The sequence below is a fragment of the Tursiops truncatus genome, chromosome 13 (assembly GCF_011762595.2).
Source record: "Tursiops truncatus isolate mTurTru1 chromosome 13, mTurTru1.mat.Y, whole genome shotgun sequence".
In the NCBI taxonomy this organism is placed as follows: Eukaryota; Metazoa; Chordata; class Mammalia; order Artiodactyla; family Delphinidae; genus Tursiops; species Tursiops truncatus.
The window spans coordinates 12,805,853-12,827,849 of record NC_047046.1 but is presented as its reverse complement, the minus strand read 5'-3'; the positions used below and the strand labels follow the sequence as shown (position 1 = coordinate 12,827,849).

The 21,997-nt window shown below is 39.6% G+C and overlaps 1 protein-coding gene across 7 annotated transcripts in view; it reads right to left on the bottom strand.

The window, feature by feature from the left end:
* Window positions 1–427: 427 nt before the first annotated feature.
* Window positions 428–21,997, bottom strand: part of MED13L (mediator complex subunit 13L) — a 296,141-nt gene continuing 274,571 nt past the window's right edge. For 6 of the 7 annotated variants that reach the window (XM_033836938.2, XM_033836939.2, XM_073790130.1 and 3 more), the window contains 10 exons: window positions 21,757–21,976; window positions 20,293–20,481; window positions 16,700–16,923; window positions 16,367–16,509; window positions 12,845–13,003; window positions 11,294–11,470; window positions 9,539–9,696; window positions 6,711–6,872; window positions 4,333–4,445; window positions 428–3,262 (listed from right to left, as the gene is read on the bottom strand). In XM_033836938.2, the coding sequence (XP_033692829.1) occupies window positions 3,130–3,262; window positions 4,333–4,445; window positions 6,711–6,872; window positions 9,539–9,696; window positions 11,294–11,470; window positions 12,845–13,003; window positions 16,367–16,509; window positions 16,700–16,923; window positions 20,293–20,481; window positions 21,757–21,976 (1,678 nt within the window). In that variant the 3' untranslated portion in view covers window positions 428–3,129. The remainder of the gene's footprint in view (window positions 3,263–4,332; window positions 4,446–6,710; window positions 6,873–9,538; window positions 9,697–11,293; window positions 11,471–12,844; window positions 13,004–16,366; window positions 16,510–16,699; window positions 16,924–20,292; window positions 20,482–21,756; window positions 21,977–21,997) is intronic. The other variant, XM_073790132.1, reaches the window with a different exon arrangement.

Below are 21,997 nucleotides of genomic sequence, written 5' to 3'. Positions count from 1 at the left end.
GGCTGAGACCGTGAAGAGAAAGCAAGTAGAAAACAGACTTGTCAACTGTTCTAGTATTGACCGCACTCTTGAGAGCTAGGAGACAAGTAGCTCACTGTTACACGTGTGATCACTGTTAGATGTGACCTACTCAGGACAGTTACGGAACTAAACACCAGAGCTCCAAATCCAATGCTGTGTGTGTGTGTGTGTGTGTGTGTGTGCACGCTAAAACTGATCCAGGAATGCCCTTGTATCCTGGAATATGTGAAAACCGTCTGAGAACAGCTAGGACATGTGCTGATCAGGGGAGTAAAACTTTACGCTGGAAGGTAGAGCCTGGCTGCTGGTCAAGGACTGTTGATAATACTTAACAAACACCTTTTGAATAGGCGTAGATCACTCCCATTACAAAAGCAGGATGGAAGGGGAAAAAAGCCACTCAACGTTTCAGTAATTCAATAATTTATTCCTCTAAAAAAGTGTGTAAAAGTATATAGCTCTCATTCACAAGGTATATATGAATGACATTTAAAATGGAGGCCTTTTAGTATTGTTTCTTTTTATCAAAGTCTTTTAGTGTACTGTACCAGCGCTATACTGTAGTTTTTTTAAATGAACTTCACATATTTTTGTATTCTTTCAAATTGTTTGCTATATATAAAAGAAGCTCACTGCAAAATGCTTGAAGGAAAAAAAGGAAACAAAAGAAATTCAGAACTTCCCAGAAATGTACAGCTTTTACATTTAAAAAAGGTTCTGAAATATACATACAAGCATGCTGGACAATCCCACCCCTCTCCCCTCCCCCATTTCCCCTCTTTAGTTCAAACCATGGTAAGAGTTCTGATTTCTGCAGAATTTCCAAAATTAAAAATAAAAAAAAAATAAAATAAGTTCTCACTCTGTAGCAAATCCAGGGCTTGTACATTTCAGATTAATTCAGTAAAAAACTCACAAGTAAAATAATGCATATTTAAGGGAAATATTATACAGACTTTTTCACACAGAAGTACATAATAAGATTTTTTTAAAATCTATTGCCATTCATTTATTTTTGCACAAAAACGTATAAATATGTCACCAGCTTTTCTTAACTTAAAAAACTTAAATAAAAGACACCAGATGAAAACTACTCTTTGCTGCCTTTTTTTTTTTTAATTTTTGTAGGGGTTTTTTTGTTTTTTGTATTTTTTTTCTTTTTTTTTTTGCTGAGAATTGGGTTTCTAGGGAAGAAAAGCCCCTGCATTAAAAACAGCCCATTTAAAAAAAAAAAAATTCAAAGTTCTGATGAATTCTGGGAAAAAAAGCAACCCCAAAGTGGTAAAAGATTACAAATATCTACTTTACAATTTGTCTTCTCACCAAGATAGTTTTATACAAGTTTACAATCTTCATCATCTTATGCTCTTCAAAAGGCCTTGAGAATTTTTCCTTTCTGATTAAGAAAAAATAGCACTGCAATATTTTTAAAGTCAATTTTACACTGTACACATTAGATACAAATGGTTTGATATATCAGATTTTTTTAACCTATACACTGCGAAAGTCGACCCCTCCCCCCCAATTGGTGGTACAGAGAACAAAATTATCCATTTACAAGTTACTTCTCTGCTTTCACATTCCCACCACACAACTTTTTTTTTAATATGTTTTAAACGTTAGATTATTTCAAGAAAAATACTTTTACAAAATCATATCAGTTATTACATTTTTCCTTTTTTTGTTAATAACCAGAATATGGAAGTCTCTTGGAAGAACTTTTAAAATTTGCATGATTCTCTCCACAGGTGACTAGAGCTCAACAGCCTGACCAGAGCGGCTCATGGGAGGCAAGCCCACGCCCACTGCCCTCAGACAGCAACGCACAGCAAGGTAGGGGTAGAAATGGAGTCCTAAAGACAACCCTCTCGGGCCTGGATAAAATACTTCAATTAGCCTTAATGATTTAAAAAGGCATGTTTTTTTAAAAAAAGTCCCACCACGAAGGCTCAACTTCAAGTACTAATTTAATGGTTAAGTTGAATATTTCTTTGAAATAATATTCCTATGGTCCAGAAAAAATTTACCATATTTATAACTGATTTTATGAGCAAACACTTTCGATTGTGATATATACATGAGTCCCTTTTGATCTAATGAGAGGAGAGACCTGGCTTTCAGTAAGAATTCACTAGAAAATATATTTCCATTGTGACTATATAAAACTAGTGAAGGTACTTGCCTCCATGGCTCTGGGTTGAGCTTGACTGCCTTCTGTATAAAAATGTTGTCCTTCAGGAAACGCTGGCCACTTTTAATAAGGAATATGGCAGAATGTTTACCCAGTTTATTCTCAACAAAACCTACTGCTGGGTGGTTTTGAATATATTACTTGTAAGCAGGATCTCCCCGATTTGTTTTCACTCCTTTTCTGGCTTCTAGGACAGAGGTATGTAGTCAAAGAATCCTATAGTGGATCTGAGTTGGGTTTCAGCTACTGTACCTGGTCCTTGCGAATTAAAAAAATTAAAAGTAAGTCACAAAAACCATATGACAAAACAACCTAAAATAAATAAACAAAATGAAGATGTCTCCAGACCTTTTGTATCTACACACAGGTATAAAGTCAACCAAAGCACTCATGCCAATCTAGATGGGAGCACTAGGGAGACAGAAACCCCATTATGAAATAATGTACTTGAGCTGGTTCTTGTTTCTCAAAAGTCCCAGATTATGGAGTTCAGGTAACCCACAGGCCATACACCAATAACTAGAGGATTTCATCCAGAGGGCTGAACTGCCCTTATTAAACAGAGGCTGAAAACACAGACTCTTGTGCAAAAGGATACTGTCTCTTCTGGTTCCCTCTTGAAAACCAACAACAAAAAACTTCCTGTGGCCCAGTGGTTTGGGGCCGCACACACCATAACACTGGCTGAAAGTCACTGCTTATGGAAGTTTCCAGGTCCATGAGAGAAGTGTCTGTGAGTCACTCTGGTAATGAACACTGCAGAAATGACATGTGCCTGCTGAGAAGTAATCACAGTGCAGGACTGTGCAGAGTGGTCTCAGGAGGAGGGAGTAGGGTATTTGAAGAGTGTAGCAGGTTCCTTGGACTGAGGTTGCGGGGAGAAGGAACTGAGCCAGAGAGAACAAGTGCTTTTCCAATTAGAGTATATTCATGATGGCGTTGTACAACTGAGTGAGCACCACAAAGTGGACGGGAAGGCAGGAGGTACGGTCCTGGGTGGCCGGATTGCACGTGAGCCAGGACAGAGCGTTGTACTGCTCCAAAACAAACCTGCCGGAGAGAACACACGGGTCAGGGCATCAGGCACGACAGAAGTTAAGGCTGGTCTGAAAGTTCTAACGTGCCAGTGTCAGCAGGAAGAAGGCCTAATATCATTTCATAAGTTGCCCCAAGCTCTCTCCCAGAGTTCGTTTCCTCATGTCCCCCCCTTCCTTCTAGACCTGCACTGTCCAATATGGCAGCCACCGGCCCCCAACTCCGTGAACTCAGATATGCTGTACATAGAGAACAGGCACCGGGATTTCAAAGACTTAGTATTTAAAAAAGCATGGAAAACAGCTCATGAATATTTTTATATTGATTACTGTTCAAATGATACTATTTTTTATATTTTGACATCGTTATCACATGTTTTTATATAACTGATAAAGTTATTACTAAGATTAACTTCACTGATTTCTTTTAAAAACTTTTCTAGTAGCCACATTAAACTAGTAATTATATGTGACTCACATTATACTTCTATTGGACAGGGTTGCTCTAGAGGCCCTGGAAGCCAAAATCATGTAGATTAGGTAGGTTCTTGCTTTAACTATAATTTCCAAATCATTTAAGAGTTAGAAAACATTAGGAAGAGCTTGCATGTTTTCTCAAGGTACATGAGGAATGTTTACAGCCTGCTAAAGTACAAGACAAATCTGGGAGGTATTTCCCAGCTATGGAATTTATGTTTTACTTAACTTTATTTACATAATCTATGTCAGGGAGGGCAGAAAATGTTTCCAAAGTCAAGTGCTTTAAGTTCCAGACTTTGTCTTCTAACTATCCACCCCCTTATTCTGATCTATTTTCATCACCATGAAATGCCTCCTCTGAATGGGAAAAAAGGGCAGTTGTACTTGCACATAACTGCCGGATTTAACAAAGTATGCTACACTGTCTGTCCTATGCAGGTATTGCGGGGGGATGTGGCTCTCACTGGCTAATCAGACAGTGCTCCACTGCACAAGAGGTAGCACCTCTTCCACAAATACCACACTTTAATTAAAACACCTTGGAAAAACAAGAGTAAAGTATATCATTTCAAACTGTACTGCTATGTTGCCTAGGTCTGAATCTACCTTAAAACATCAGACGTGGTTTTGGAGTCAAGAGGATGTGGAACCCGCTGAGAATTCCTGGCAGGGAGAAGTTCGTCCGTCTGTGCTACAGAAATGTGGTGATGTAGCGAAGCCTGGTGAAAGAACAAAGACAGTTACCTTCCTGGTCTAGTCAACCATGGGGCAGAAATAAGGCCACGTCTACCAGAAGGAGATGCTCTAAAGTCCATTGTAGTCAGGGCTTCTATTCTAAGTCCATGAATTTAAGCTGCTCAGTAACCCCAATGTGATCCCAAATAACTCCATATCCCAGGGTAGAGGGAAAAAAAAAAAGCTAGCTTTGCAAATGGACTGAAAATAATTAGTGTCCCTCTTCAGGTTTTTTTTGTTTTGTTTTTTTGCGGTACGCGGGCCTCTCACTGTTGTGGCCTCTCCGTGCGGAGCACAGGCTCCGGACGCGCAGGCTCAGCGGCCATGGCTCACAGGCCCATCTGCTCCGCGGCATGTGGGAGCTTCCCGGACCAGAGCACCAACCCGCGTCCCCTGCATCGGCAGGTGGACTCTCAACCACTGCACCACCAGGGAAGCCCCCTCTTCAGGTTTTAATCTGTAGAAGGCTCCACAGTCGGGATGTGGCTGACTGTGTTGTTGTGGTGGTCTTCTATCCTGATCCCCGTACTTCATAACCGGGTCTGTGCTCTTCTTACAGCATCACATCCAAAGGCACCTGATGTCTGCTGTCATCAGAATATGACAGATCCCTGGATCCAGCAAGTACCAGCACAGTCCATCTACTATAAAGTTCCCCATCAATTTTTAACTTAACAGTTTTAGTATAGTTTTACTTTATTAATTGTAAAATATAAGAGGACGCAATATATGGGCTTCCCTGGTGGCGCAGTGGTTGAGAGTCCGCCTGCCGATGCAGGGGACATGGGTTCGTGCCCTGGTCTGGGAAGATCCCACATGCCGCGGAGCGGCTGGGCCCGTGAGCCATGGCCTCTGAGCCTGTGCTCCGCAACGGGAGAGGCCACAACAGTGAGAGGCCCGCGTACCGCAAAAAAAAAAAAAAAAAAAGAAGAGGCGATATAAATGCTTGATTCTCCTTACTTTTCAATTTTCTGATTAATGAGCTGCTGTTCTGGCAGCTTCAAAAGGTGACTTACAAATGTTTTGTTTTTCAGCACAACTATGAACCCATAGATTGATGTCAATCTACTGCCACCATTGTTCATTTTAATGACTAAATCATCCCATCCCTGGGCAATGGGAACCCCTCCAAGTTGGCTACTGGGTCCTTTGATAAGACTCTAATAATCTTTGGTAGCTTCCTTGCTTTTTAGGCATGACAGGATGTCTCAGGTACACCTCGAATATTTCTTACTTTAGCCCTGGAATCAGTCATTTCCTCAAAGAACTCTGGTTCTTTTGAGTGATAAACAGTATTGAGAAACCATAATTGTGTCAATAAAGCTGTTTATTGCTGCTAGGCTATCATGGCTCCTGAGCCTTTTCAGTAAACAGAGCTAAAGAATGTGTATACTTTTCAGAGAAGAAAAGATAAATCTAGGTTCAGACTAGTAATTCTAATTGAGAGATTGCAGGATTTTTATATAAATCTTTGATTTCATAATACTATGTTAAAGTCATCAGGAAAAGAAAATTACTTCGTGCGTGCGTGTGTGCGTGCGTGCGTGTGTGTGTGTGTGTGTGTGTGTGTCTCTCTCTCTCTCTCTTAGTGATTACTCTGTAGTGGGACTTCTGCATCCAAAGGGAAATGTGCAGGGTTGTAATATTTGGCCTTCCCACCGTACCAGGGCCAGCTCCCCACAGCTCTGCCAATACAGTGTATTGTCAAACCGTTGGCTTTTTGGCAATCCATGGATTTCATTCTAGGTTCTCTCATCCAAACTGGAAGTGACAGATCTTTTGTTTTTAACTCTTAATTTGGATTAAAAATTTCCAAGAAATATACAGGAAGGCGCAAGCAGAAACATGGAATTTTTTAGCTGACTCCTGCCCTACTCTAAAAAGGAACGCTGACTGCCTGTGGCAGTGGAGGAAGAGGACAACTAGTCTTCATCATCCCCCCGGCGTAACTTCCCTGACCGCAGTGCCTTATACAGAAACACGTGGCCACCCTAGATGTGTCCTTTGGGCCGCGGGAAGTCTCCTCCTTGGGTGAATGTCATTCATTTCTTTGTGACATGGTTTTGGGCTCCTCTCCTAAATTCTGCTCTTCACCTCTACCTGTAATTAACATACCCTCAGACTCTTAAGTAGATGTGAGCGAGTCGGGGAGCAGAATAAGACGACGGTGCCCAAGGCAAATTCTAACCAAGACTGATTTTGAGCATAAGTCACTCACGCCCCAACTTCAAATACAACACCAAACCAACCTTGAGGAAGAGGGGACACTGGTTCTGAGCCTGGGGACACGATGACCAAAACCACTGGGGGAGATTCTCAGCTTTGGCAGTCGATACAAAATACCCAAGGGCCAGAGGCTGCTGTTTCAGCTCCTCAGGCGCTTCCCTAGAAAGAAGACGCTCACCCTGGCTCTGAAAAACAAAGTCCCAAAAGCATGATTAGCATTTATTACCAAACAAAGCTTTTTTAAAAACCAACTTTTTAAAAGAAATTGATATGACATATTAGTTTCAGGTGTACAACATAATGATTCTAACTAACTGTGGGAAATAATCACCACAATAAGTCTAGTTAACATCCACCACCATACAGAGTTACAATTGTTTTTCTTCTGATGAGAACTTTTAAGATCTACTCTCAGTAACTTTCAAATATACAATATGGTATTATTAACTAAAATCACCATACATTACATCCCCAGGACACTTATTTTATAACTCGAAGTTTGTGCTTTTTGACCACCTTCACCCAACTTTTTATCAATTCTCCCTGCACACTGTAGTGACTAATCCCCTTCCTGGCAGCATCTCACACCAAAATGTCAACTGACCAAGAAAGGTCAACAGGGGAGGCAGTGTCTTTGCTGCACACACAGATATCTGATGAAAACTATGGCTCAGGAAGAAGGTACCAGTAAAACTAACAACATCAGCCAAGTAAATACAGGTTTCTTTTCTCTGTTTCCTTTTCTGCAGAATGTAAAATCTGCTCCGTGGCATTATTAGGTAATAAACTAAAAATGGAAAGAGTGGAATCTGACAGCTGAAGGTACCACCACACCCACATGCTCTTTCACCAGCAACCAACCAAAAATACACACGCACACCTGACTGTCCACTGTTAATAACGTTCTAACACTTCACCGGTATCTGACCTGCCAGCAGCGTGAGATCTGCTCCTGAAGAAGCCCTGTTTCAATTTACAGCAGTCCCGGTAATAAGGGACTCCTGTGAGAGCCACTGGGCGTTTCTGCAGTTGACATTTTCCTTCTTTGACTCTTAGCTAGCTTCGAGAGTTGAAAATGTACCTTTTATGCAAAAGCAATAATAAGTCATCCATTTGTTCTCAAAAGCCTTCTGTTTAAGGAAGCAAAAAAAAATCCTCAACTACTACACCAAGTTGTATCATTTCTGAGTTGGTTAAAAAATAAAAACTTACTGCAACCTTGAACAAATTTTTTCTCCTGTGGTAATTTCTTAACTGGATATCAAAGAATGTTTAATGGTTCGGAACGAGGAAATGCCGAAAGCCTCTCAGGGTCACCTGGCTGCAGGTGCTCAGGATTAGAAAAGGCCACCTGACCAGCTTCAGCATAGTACTGTTTGAAGTGTGACATTCAGTGGCTTGAGGTGCCAACACAGGGAGAAAATAAAGCACGCCTCTGTTTCTCACAAAACTAACACTACACTTCAGTTACCAATTCTTTGTTAACGGAGGAGCTAAATTGTAACAACCAGTACTGGGAGGTGGCTGCTATTATTTCCATTTCACAGATAAGGTAACTAAGGCTGAGAAAGGTAAAGTAAGCTTGCCCAAAGTCACAAAGCTAGGAAGATGTTCGGCTATAATTCAGAGCGATATTTATCAAGCTCCAGGGCATGCATTCTTAGCTGCAATGCTATTTGCCTCTAGAATTCACGTTAATCCTAAATTAAAACTATCCCGTGTAAAATTTGTGTTTTTGGTCCCCATCACAACAATCTCCAACGAACCAATAAATTGTCATTAACTGGCAAATGACTGGAGGAAACAGAGACATTTACAATCCCTTCCTTGCAGAAGGGAGAATTAGGGGGCAGGCAGTAACATGAGGGCAGTCTACTGAGGTGGCCTTCCCTGGTTTCATCTTCTCTGAAACTAAAGTTTTCAATCTTCTTTTCTCTAGACTGTCCTTCAGTGAACTCAGGGCTGGCAATAAAAGTCCCACCTGACAGAAACCTAAGTCCTCGAAGAACATCTTTGTGCCTAATGAGTGTAAGCAGGTTGCTTATACTTGTCCAGTTTAAGATATTAGACATAGCTATTTTTCTGTGTCTTAACCCCTCAATCTCTTAACATTTTAAGTAAAAAGTGTAATACAGTGATAAGGCATGAATCACCTAGCTTTTAAAGAAACTTAACGTGAGCTGATGGCAGAACCTTTAACGCCTCAATCGTCTGCTACTTCACCTCTAATATCCTGGGATATTTAAAGGTGAAAGCAGCTGTAAGCCCTGTTTTTCCCTTGATAATGCTGGTACTAACCTGCGCACTTCTCCAAACTCAGCCTCCTGTGGGCTCCTCCCACTCCCGCAGGCTGGCCACGGAGAACACCTAACACGCCTAAATAAAGGCGCCATGACCTAAACCAAGACCAGTTAAGCTCCTTTCCGAATTAATTAACCATCAACAATGTGTTATTCAATTAACACAGTTACTCTGAATGTTAAATAAGCAGGGTTATTGAACTAGCCTCTGAAAAGCCACTGTTCTGGCAAAAAATTAAAAAATAACTGGGAAGCAGCAAGCAACCAAAATTAATTTTTGCTCAGAACACAGTAACTGCATAAAACCCTTGCAGCTGTAATGGGACTATTCTGATTAAACACATTCATCAGGAATAATAATAACATTTCTTTAGAATTCCTGCTTTGTTCGAAATGGAACTACAGGGTCGCTGTCCCACACTTACTCCTCTTGTACCAGGGACCAAGACCATCAGGGAGAAAGGTGCGTGTAGTAAAAGACGACAGCACTTCTGGAGGATTTTCCTGAAGGCTGAGGTGGTTTTAAACAACCTATTTCAAGTCGTCCTTACCCGACTATGCTGGAAGTGAGAGCCCACACCAATTCCAGAAGGAGAGCCTGGGGAGGGAACTGGGGAGGAGTTGGGAGAGGAATGGAGGTTCCCAGTCATTAATATGCCAATATCATTGTCCATATCATCTGGGAATGGAAGGTCAACAAACATGTCATCTAGAGGGAGAGAAAAAAAGGACAAAAATTAAAAAGCTAATCCACAGCCCCAGTTTAAACCAATGCACAGTTTATTGGCCTATGACTATTACAGGCATGTGTTGTTAACAACTTAGTAAGGCTTAATGCGTGCCCACTGGGTTCAAGGTGCTGCAAATTATTCTTGCATTTTGTACTCTCTCCAATGATCTCCTAATGTGAGGTATTAACAGAATGGAGAAATAAAGAACGTAAAACTCTGCACTCTGCATAGCCTCCAAAGGCACATAAAAAGAAGGCAAAACAGCTAAAGAAGCAATTTAATTATTAAAGTTAAAACTGACACCATCCAAGAAAACAGCAGACACCATCTATGCATCCAATTAGCATCTAAAATACTTAAGGCTGAATTAATGCATGTTAATAAGTGTGAACTTGCCCTCAAACTGGAGGCCTATTATACGAGCAGATCAAAGCATGATGTTTTTGTTAAGAAATCCTCTCTCCCATATCATAAAAGTAAGGTACATGCACAGCAGAAAATTTGGAAAGAAAAGTATAAAAGGGGAAACCCAATCACCATGAACATTTTTGCTGATCCTTTTTCTGTATTTATTATTACACTGTGATATTATGTGTGTTTTCTATAAACACACACGCAGGACAGTATCCTTTTACCCTCCCCATTTAACAGGAGTAAATGTTGGTAGCTGCTAAAAATTCTTCAAAAAACGATGCAAACGGCTGCATAATATTGAACATTTTACAGTTTATAAATAATCATTGCTTAACAAATGCCTTAAGATATTCAAACCATAAAAATCTATTAAGAATAATCAAATAAGGGGACTTCACTGGTGGCGCAGTGGTTAAAAATCCACCTGCCAATGCAGGGGACACGGGTTGGAGCCCTGGTCCAGGAAGATCCCACATGCCACAGAGCAACTAAGCCCGGGTGCCACAACTACTGAGCCTGCACTCTAGAGCCCACGAGCCACAACTACTGAGCCCGCATGCCACAACTACCAAAGCCCAAGTGCCTAGAGCCCGTGCTCCACAACAAGAGAAGCCACCGCAAGGAGAAGCCCGCGCACCGCAACGAAGAGCCACCCCCGCTCGCCGCAGCTAGAGAAAGCCCGCGCAGCAACGAAGACCCAATACAGCCAAAAATAAATTACTTAGAAAAAAATTTCAAGACTAATCAAATAAGGAGTTGTTTTAGAGCAAGTTAGATTCCCAATGATCAGCTAAAGACAGGTGCTATCTTCATACTGCCTAGCAGTCTTCATACATTTCAAATCAGATCAAGAAATCTTTATTGAAAGAGTGACACCCATGTACAGGACACTATCAAGCAGATACTATTTTTTTGCCGTTAATGAAAAACAGGAGAAAGTTAATTACCCAAGAGAGGAAAGTGTTTATTTGGTCTTGGCAACAGTGCAAATTAAATCTTCAAAACCAAAAAGATTCTCAAACCTTCAATTCCCTCTTCACGTTTCATATGCTGTTTACTACGACACAGAAGAACCTGCAGCAGCCAGGCGACTCTTTACTCTAGCACTGTGTCTTGTTGAAGGAGCGGAGCCGCTCTATGCATACAGGGTCTTCCACTCACCATTGTTGGGGCTAAACCCATCTTCATTGGGATAGTTGGCTGGAGCCACTTGGATGGTTGACGATGTTGGGAACACCAAGATGTGTGTACAAGAAGCATCTTGAGGGGTGTTAAGTTGAGATGACTGCATGTTCAGTGCAGTACTTCGGCCAAAAACAGAGCCCATTGTGACAGCATCTTAAAATGGGGGGAAAAATGTATCAATGCCCTTTGTGCAGCAGTGAACAACTCCAGAAATGACCCGAGCTGGACTGATGTGAGTCTGACACAACTGCCATGATGGGTACACATTTACAGTTGAGCCCACGTGTCTAAATATTTCAAGAAACTGACTCAGAGCAGATAGCTATGATAACTCAAGCCACATTTCACACTGGCAAGGTTAGGAAAAAATTGGATTGAGTCAACCAAATATGTTTTAATTACTTAAATAAGAAGTATTTCTAAAAATAAAACTTTCTTTCCTCCTGTGACTGCTAATAATTTATAACGGACTGTTCCCCCAAACCATGCAATTCTGTAGAAATGGTATCATTCAACTAATAATTGTTACAACTAATATTTATTGAATGCATACTACATGCCAGATTCTGTACTGAATTCTTTATTCATATCATATCATTCAATCATCAAAGCTACACCTCAGAGGTAGGAACTACTACCCCCATTTCATGAGGAGGACAGAACACAAAGAAATGATGTAACTTGCCCAACTGGTGCAGGTGACAATTAACCCAAGGTCTGACCAGCAGGCCAGTACAGACATCTGTCTCTCTCTAGACTGGCCACAAGCAACCACGTTCTCATACCACAACACTTCTGTTGGTCTTTACAGGGAGGGGACAAGGGTCTGCTGTTTGATCAAAGAAATACCTGGACGGTAAAAACAGGTTTAAAAAGTATAAAACTTCTTAGCTATTAAATTATAAAACAGCTTAGTTGCTGTTTTAAAAAAATTCTGTGGCCATGATGTTTCATCTGCCCACATCTTGGCACTTATTGAGTTACTGTGGCTACCAGACACTGTGATAAATGCTCTACCCCTGTCTACTTCACATTCATCCTCAACCACAGAGAGACTCTAAACGTCCTCTTGAGGCTGCTTGAAGAGTCTATCAAATACCTTTCTTCAAAAGGGTATTAAAATACGTATCATGTTGGTGCCCGCTTAAGTCATTTTTGGAGGGTGAACTTCATAAACTAACAACAGGTTGGGGTCAAATAATTTGCCAGGACTCTAAGAGCTCTCAATCACACCCAGGACTTGGGCTCTTCATAAACTAACAACAGGTTGGGGTCAAATAATTCGCCAGGACTCTAAGAGCTCTCAATCACACCCAGGACTTGGGCTCTCTCCCAAGTGATGGTCAACAAAGATGATAAAATCACAAACCACTCCCTTTGGATGAGACCAGATGGTTTCCATTTTGAGCCCTAAGTACAATTTTTTCTCATAAAGATAATAAAGATCATTCTATACTTGTGTGTGGACTTAAGATTGAATGGACTGGACTGTTCTGATACCTAATTAACAAAACTGACGAGATTTACCTGGCATCACTACAAAGGACCCCTGGGGCTCCATGGCAACCAGGCAGGCACTAAGGATAGAAGGAGAGTCTGCGGCAGAGATTCCACACATCCGGCACACGTCCTTGAGCCGTTTACTGATTGTCTGTAGTGAACATTCTCCAAGGAGGATACTCCAATCTGGAATCAAATATCACAATCGCACACAGTCTTCAGAAATTCATATTGATGTGAGGTTTGAGCATTTTACCAGTTTTGCCTGATAATTGAATTTCCAGGATTGGGCCCTGAAGGGAATATGGCTTTATAGAGGTTCCCCTCCTTGCTACAAAGAAAATGTTACTTGACCTCGATTACACTTCATTAACAAAGAAACAAAGGCCAACGACTATAGAGGCTGAAATCATGTCTGAAATGACCTTTGAGTCCGGCACAGACCCGGGCAGACTTAGGCACTTAAAATAGTTTTCAATGGTGATGCCAGTATGTTCTGTCCTTTCTCCTTCTCCAGGTCTGGTTCTTTCACTACCCCTATGAACACTTTTCTTTAGAAGAGAGCACAGTTTGGGGTGAACCTCAGTTTTGTTTACTGCTAGCGTAGATTGGTTGTTTCATGAAATGCAAGCAGCAGAAGAAACGAAGGGGACCCTTTCCTGGCATGCCCAAAGCAATGGGTGCAAGTAAAGTGCTCCAAATGATGCCACATTAATTGTTCAGATTAAAAAGATGTCATAAATTTTCTATCGTCTGTTTATTTCCTCCAAACAAAAGCACTACGTCTCCTCACAGAACTGTTGAGGGTAATGTTACTCCAGGAATTGAAAAGCACTTGGTACTCCCTTCATTTTGACCCCCGACACACATGAAGCACGTCACATTACTGCAGCCGTACACTGCTGTCATGTCACATCCCACTGATGTAACACCACTCCACCTCTCTACCTCCATATACTTTTTTCAAACAACCTGCTCTCCCCTTAAAAAGCAAGTGAAAAAAAAAAAACTTTCACATTTCATATTCCTAATGAACACTGAACTGAAGTGGCTGAAATAAAGGGGTCAAGGAACATACAGGAGGGAGTATTTTTAAAAACCACAGAAATACCAAAGAGAAGTGAGTTTGGTATATAAAAACCAAGTAAGAAGGAAAAGACAGTATGATTATTTTTATCACAAACACTCTGGTGATAAAGAACAGAGATTCACAAAACTGACTCTGAAATCTGTGGACTCATATCTGATACTGCCCCACAGAAATGCAACGTGGTGCAGACCTCAGTTCCCCAAAGGAAGAAACTGTAGATTGGGAGGCTGATGTCCTGGACACTAGGCTTTTGTCTGTGTTTTTACTCCTTGAAAGTACATTTGCTCTCAGTCTTTTGATGGAGCCCTCAGTCACACTTACATTCTTCTCCCCCAAGAGATAAAAAAGAAGAGTGTGTCCCTTCTAAAAAATCATAAAAGGGAAGGCGATGGCTTTAATAATTTTCCAAAATCCCAAGTAACTAGACTACTAGGCTACATTTTTATCCCCTCTACTTCTTTTCTATTATATTCTAACTTTTCCCAAGGGTTAAGAGTAGCTCAAAGCCTTTAAGAAATAAGATTGACTAAAAGGCATACTAAGAGAGAAGATAGGAATTCTGACAGAAATGAAATGATGAATCCCCTAATGTATTAGACCTCCAGGCTACTGATACAGACTCATTATAATATTCTTTTAAAAATGAAAAGGATAATATTTTCTATTGGTCTACAGTATAATTTAATACAAAAAAATTCTGTGTATAACAGATTCCTAAGAAAACACTTAATACATATTATATAATATTTGTATAAATTGCTGTTAAACCCTAATAATTAACTCACTTAGGCACTTACTACAAGGCAAGTTACATCTATATCAGGGGTTTTATTTCAGGGTTTCCACAAATACCAGATATAAATTTCATGTAAAGAAATAAGATGCACACTCTAACGCAAGGGTCAGCAAACTACGGTCCACAGCTCACATCCTGCCCACCACCTGTTAGTAAACAAGGTTTTATTGGAACAGCCACACCAATTCACTGGGGTATTGTCTATGGCTGCTTTGGCATTACAGTAGCAGAGTTGAGTAGTTCAACAGTGACCAGCTAACCTGCAAGGTCAAAAATATTTACTACCTTGCCCTTTACAAAGAAAGTTTGCCAACTCTGTTCTGATATATACTTGGCACGTGCAAAACCACCAAGCTAATTTGTGACATATGCTTGCTTTCGTGCAGACGTTAGAAAAAAACCTCTCCCGGGACTTCCCTGGTGGCGCAGTGGTTAAGACTCCACGCTCCCAATGCAGGGGGCCCGGGTTCGATCCCTGGTCAGGGAACTAGATCCCACATGCATGCTGCAACTAAGAGTTCGCATGCCATGACTAAGGAGCCCGCGAGCTGCAACTAAGGAGCCGATGTGCCGCAACTAAGACCTGGCAAAATCAAATAAATAAATACTAAAGGGCTTCCCTGGTGGCGCAGTAGTTGAGAGTCCGCCTGCCGATGCAAGGGACACGGGTTTGTGTCCCGGTCCGGGAAGATCCCACATGCCGCGGAGTGGCTGGGCCCGTGAGCCATGGCCGCTGAGCCTGCACGTCCGGAGCCTGTGCTCCGCAACGGGAGAGGCCACAACAGTGAGAGGCCCGCGTACCGCAAAAATAAATAAATATTAAAAACAAAAACAAAAACTTCTCCCACCTATATTCATATACTGAACTTTTTATAAATGTGTCATTAATCGATAGGGCTTTAAATTAATAATCTAGGCCTGTTCATATTGCTCATATAAAACTGTACAAGTAGCTACGCAAGGATAATAAATGAGCTGGGCTCAACGCCAGGCAAGGCAGCTGCCTGTGGTGGTCAGTTGTGTTATGTTGCAGTTACTTTTAGTGCTTTCTTATATTTATGGTAAGAAATATAAGCAGTCAGTAGATATATTGGGGGATTCAACTTAAAAAAATCTGCTCTCTTAAATTTCCACACTGAAGAGTATCAGACAGTGGCAATGTGAATAAAGACTCTTCCAATTTGCAACTACTTGTCCTTGTCAATCAGGATTATCTTGCAATCAAGCCACCGAAACAAAAATAAATACAAAGCTCATCACCAGCAACCACCAAAAACAAACCAGCAAATGAAAGTAAAGGCTGTATATGACTTCTACTCTCATCCATAATCTCTGATATAAAATTTTCCAGTTAAAACTGACTTGTTCTTCTCACAATATATAAATAAATGTTAGAAATTCTAATTTACCAAGTATCATTTTTATATTAAAAATATTTTTCTGTTTTATATACTGGGGTTCAATATTATATTTAAGATTTTCTTTGTGATGATTTCGTTGCTAATGAAAAGTCTAAAAGCCACTGGTTTATCCTGTACATTTAAAAGAATCAGAAAATATAATCTGCTTTATTCTTACTACCAACTTTATAATTTTCTCCCTCAGCTTAGTTAATGACATTAGCTCAGCCCTTTTCCTTTCCTTTGTTTCAGGAATTTCTCACCTTTAAGTTCCCCATGGCCAAGACGCCCAAGTCGCCCAATTACAACTCTCCAGGGCAGAGATGTCATTTGGACAATACCTATGCACCATTCCCATAACTTCTGTAGTCCAATTTTCCGTGCAGATACTTTACTCCTCCGTGATCTAAAACAGACATGGAAAAGGGCCCCCAAATGAATCAAAGCTATCATTTAGTAGGACAAAACCAAGAAAATTCCAAAGAACCCACCCACATGTTACCCACTGCATTTAGACAGGAAAGTTAGAAAGATCCATTATCTGAGAAAAGGCACAGCATCAATTTACACACACCATAAACACCAAGGCTCCTCACCTGTTTGGTAAAGCAATATTTACAATACATGTTTCTAATAATTCTCCATGGAGGTCAGTGCAGGAAGCCAAAAGCCAGCGCTGGTCGTGAGACAGACAATAGCCCACAAAGAGCACATTGTATTTCTGGCTCGCTTCACCAAATGTCTCTCCCAGCTCTGTCTGCTTGTCTTTGATTGGGGCCAATATAAAAGGAGGGGAGTAAAGCTGGATTGGGCTGGGCCGCTGAAATCAAAATCAAAATCAGTATCAGCACAAAGCCACTCCATGTTTACAACAAAATCCATACAGCACTGAGGGAAACCAACAGGGAGAAATGACAATAGATTGCTTCCCGACTAGTCCTATATATACAAATAATAATGATACAAAAAAAACTGTTTAAGGTAGGGAACCCAATCAAGCCAATTATTTCCTTATTAAAAGAAATTATTATTGGCCCAACTTCATTAGTCATTAGGAAAGCGGATTAAAACCACTACACACCCACCAGAATGTCTGAAATATAAAGGACAGAAAACATCAAGTATTGGTGAGAGTACAGGGCAATTAGAACTTTCATACATTGCTGGAGTATGATGTGCTTCGGAAAAGTATTTGACAACACCTGTAAAAGCTGAACAAACGCATACCCTCTGACCCCCCAAAATGCACATATATGTTTACAAAGGACAGGTATAAGCATGTTTACAACACTGTCAATCTTAATAGCTCCAAAGAGAAAATAACCTAAATAACCATCAACAGTAAAATGGATAATAAATTGTGACAAAGTTACACAAGCAGAATATTAAACAGCAGCAAAGAGAATGAAAAAAACTACTGCTACAAGCAACAAAATGGATGATTCTCAACACTGAGTAGAAGAAGCCAGGCGCAAAACACTGTAAATTATGATTCCATTTATATAAAGCCAAAAACAGGCAAAATTATGCTGTTATATGTTATAAGTCAGAATAGTGATTACCATTGGAGTGACTGGAAGGGACATTAGAGAGGTTCCTGGATGCTTGTTATGTTTTGTTTCTAGTGCTAGTTATGTAATATTTTTACTTAGTGGAAATTCATCAAGCAGTATACTTAAGACTGGGTACTTTTCAGTATGTATATTATACTTTATGATGTGTGTGTGTAAGTAATTAAAGAGATCAAAGTGTTAGCTGTTACCTAAGACAAGTATTTTAGATAAACTGTGATGAAATTTAACTGTCATCTTTGTTTCTAGCTTTATATACATTTCAATATTTAGTAAACTACGGCAGGGGTCAGCAAACTTCTGTAAAGGATCAGACAGTAAATACTTTAGGCTTTATGAGTCTCTGTCACATAATCTTCTCTTTGTAAAAATGTAATAATCATTCTTACCTAGCTGGTCATACAAATGCAGGCTGCAGGCTGGATTTAGCCCACAGAGTTGCCAACCCCTGAACTACATAGCATAAGAAACAGTAATAATGGAATTACAGAATTTTAAACTTAAAAGAGACCTTGGAGATAAGTTAATCCAATTCCTTCATTTTAGGGATACTTATTCAACAACTTGCTCAAGTTTCAAAGCTAACCTTATCACTGATCCATTCACTCTCCACAGACCCGGAAATTCTACTCCTAGGTACTTACTAAGAAAACTGAAAACATATAGCCACACAAAAACTCATACACAAATGTTTAGAACAGGGTTAGTCACAATAGCCAAAAAGTGGAAAAATCCATACGCCCATCCACTAATAAATGGATAAACAAAATGTGGTCTATCCATATAATGGAACAGTACTTAGCCATAAAAAGAAATGAAGTACTGATACATGCTATGACATGGATGAACCTCGAAAACATTATGTTAAGTGAAAGAAGGCAGACATAAAACATTCTATATTGGAAGATTCCATTTACAAAAAACGTCCAGAACAGGCAACCCCACAGAGACACCAAGTAGAACGGTGGTTGCCAGGAGCTTGCATGAGACTGTGCCACTGCAGAAAATGAGAATTCCTGGAAGCAGGGGACTGGTGTCTTGTTCACCACTGCACAGTCGACACCTAATACAGTGTCTGGCACACGGTAGACACTCTGCTATAGTTGCTGAATGAAAGTACAAAATTCTAGCTGCAGACTGGGGGAGAGGCAGTATTTAGCAATTAGCCATTGCACCTTAATGCAAGTAAAAATTTATAAACCTCAGTAAATGTTCACAACATTTGGTTCTTACATTTTTAATTAAGTCAAATGATTGATTTCTCTCTTCCTGTTCCAAAGCAAAGGGAAAGAAAGAATATATTTTTTGTGATTTATTTTAATCTAAGCCTCACTATATATCTCATGAACTCTCATGGTGTTCTGCCAGTATGTTATATAATCTTTTAAAACATTACATAATGCCTCGGATCTTAATATAGGTAGTCAGCCTTTACTCTCTTCTCTGAAAATGCAGACTACTATTAGTTGTCATTTGAAATTGTGGTAACTTCTTACCGAAGCATAAGGAATGATTGCATCTGAATTGCAGAATAACCACAAGAGGTAAAAAACTAAAAGATTCAAAGTTTATAAAGAAAGGCATAAACTCAATTCCTGGACACAAATTTGAAACAAGTAGAAACATATTTATTTTTATTCCAGAAAAAGCTAGTAGTAAAGAAAACATATGACATGCTCACAAAAGTAAAAAATACAGACTCAAGAGAATAAACTAATCTAAAACTGCCAAAGATAGAAATTTTCTATAACCCCAGAGCGAATATAAGTTGTCAGCTAAGCAGTTTCCTCTCTTGGGACCAAGCTGACCTGAACCAAGTTACAACAAATGCAGTATTAAGTAGTGCGTCATTTTTTTAGTTTTCCACAAAAACTCACATTAACCAACTAAAATTAGCAATTTTTGGTGTTTTTAAGTTCTCTAATGGTGAAGAGGTGTTTGCTGGCCTTTATTAATGGGTAATTTTTCATGCAAAAGTTGTGGGAACTGATTTTTGAAGGCTTTGAGAGTTCTAAACACTGCCCTGTATATCTACCTTCAGGATAAGGTGATTAGTAAAACAAAAGAAGTGTACAACTTCTGTTTAAAACATGTTTTGCTTTGGTGTTTTAGAATTCCCCCTGAGGTACTTATCTGTGGGAAACAGGTTTACAAAGATGGAGAGCAAAAGCGTTCATTTACATACAGAAGCACTGAGACAAGGGGAGGAGAAAGCATCAGAAAATGTGGGGCCTGTGCAGAGTAAACACATACACAGCGGCTGTTCCAAGGGAACAAAATGAGCTGGGGAAGGTGGAGAGTGATTTAAGACACAAATTAGCTTCAAACAATGATGAACAAAATAAATATAGGAAAACTGAACTTTCATAAGTAAAAGGGATAAGTGTATTGTTGCCTTAGGTCTTACATCAAAAAATGGCAAGAGTTTGCTTGCCTCTTTTCTCAAAAAATTATACAAGTTCAGAGAAGTATCTCCTCTATTTCAACTTAAGGATTAAAGAAACCTACCACTCTTATAATAAAGGTAGAAGACCAACCAAGCAAGCAACTCTCCTGGTTTGCATCTTTAGCATAAAAGTAGTCTTTTTGCAAATTTCTGCCCTGTTGCTGCTACCCACCTCTGGGTTCTTGAGAGTCATCTCAATGCTGGCGGCAGGCCCAAATCCTGTGAGGGATTTAATGTGTATCTGTGTAGGCAGAGGTCGCCTGCACTGGCAGTACACTGAAAATGCCATGGACTTCAAGTATTGAATGTAGAAAACTTGTTCATCCTTCATTGTCTGCAGCATGTACTGGCAAGGCACAATCTACAGACACAAATACAAATAAAACAAGAAATAGAGATCTAATATGCTAACAAGGCAGTTCGAAAATGAAATGGTATGAATTCTTTACTTGAATGGGGGATGCAACTTTAGTTTTAAAATACAGAAATGCCAAACATAGTATAATTCAATCTTAATTCCTTTCAGTGACATAAAGTCCTATATTCCAAATATACCAGCAATTTAAGAAGAGGTGTCACTCTGCTGGTCAAGTTACACTGTCACTTAGAAATTACCCTGTTCCCATTTTAGAGATAAATTATCAATTTATTGTTGCCATGCCCCTAAATTTAAAAACTTGCTTTTAAATATACTTCTCACTTTTGTAAGGTTATACGCATAGTATGCATGGCATCTTTGGAATTATTGTCTAGTCATCTGAGGCACAAACTTCAAATCAATGAAAAACTATCAACAAACTATACTGGTAGCTTTAATTTCAATCTTTTAATTCTATAATAGCTTGAGTTAAAGTGACAGAAAAACAAGAATCCAAACACCCAAGACATCATTTTTCACCTATTAAATTATAAATTTTTAAAAATTATTACACTGTAACACTGGCAAGGGTGCACTGAAAATGGGCATGCTCCTTCACTCCTGAAAGAAATGTAAATAACTATAACATTTTGAGAGAGGAATCTGGCATTATTTATCAGTATCTTTATCAAAGAATCCACTTTAAGAAATTACTTGAAATGTGAAAGACAGATTATACCTGAAGATGTTTATTATGGCTTTATTTATTTATTTATTCATTCATTTACTTATTTATTTATTGGTCATGCTGTGCAGCTTGTGGGACCTTAGTTCTCCGACCAGGGATTGAACCCAGGCCCCGGAATTGGAGGCACAGAGTCCCAACCACTGGACCACCTTATAGTTGTATTTGTAACAGTGAAAAGGTAAAAAAAAAAAAAAAAAAGTAATTATATCTAACTGTAGAGAAACAGTTACACATGGAAAATATGCAGTCTATAAAAAATATGCTGCTTGGTGAGAATTTTAAATAAGGTGGAAAAATATTCATGAATAACTTTAAGTACAAAAAGACTAAAAATTATGTGAAAAGTATGGTCAATTGTGTAAACAAACACAGAAAAAAGGCTAGAAAAACACCAAAATGCTAATAATGGCTGAATCTAAAAGGCAGAATTAAGAATACTTTTTTCTAATACATACAATTTTTTAAAAAATCATGAACCTGTTTACTTTCATAAAAACAACAATGTAAAAAATAAACTTGCAAATAGTTACCTGGAGAATGAAAGAATTTCTCATATGCTCAGGTAAATTATCCAGCATTTCTGTGTAGCAGCGCATCAAACTCAACAGCCAAAAATTTCCAGAAGTGGAGTCTTCCTCTGCGGTGTAAGTGAAGGGGTCCACCATGTAAATGACAACAGCTGGAGGGTAGGCTTGGCTGTCTGCAGAGTCAGGCTCCGTGGGAATTCCTATCCTCTCCCTTTCTGTAACACTGCAGAGAGAGTCACTTATG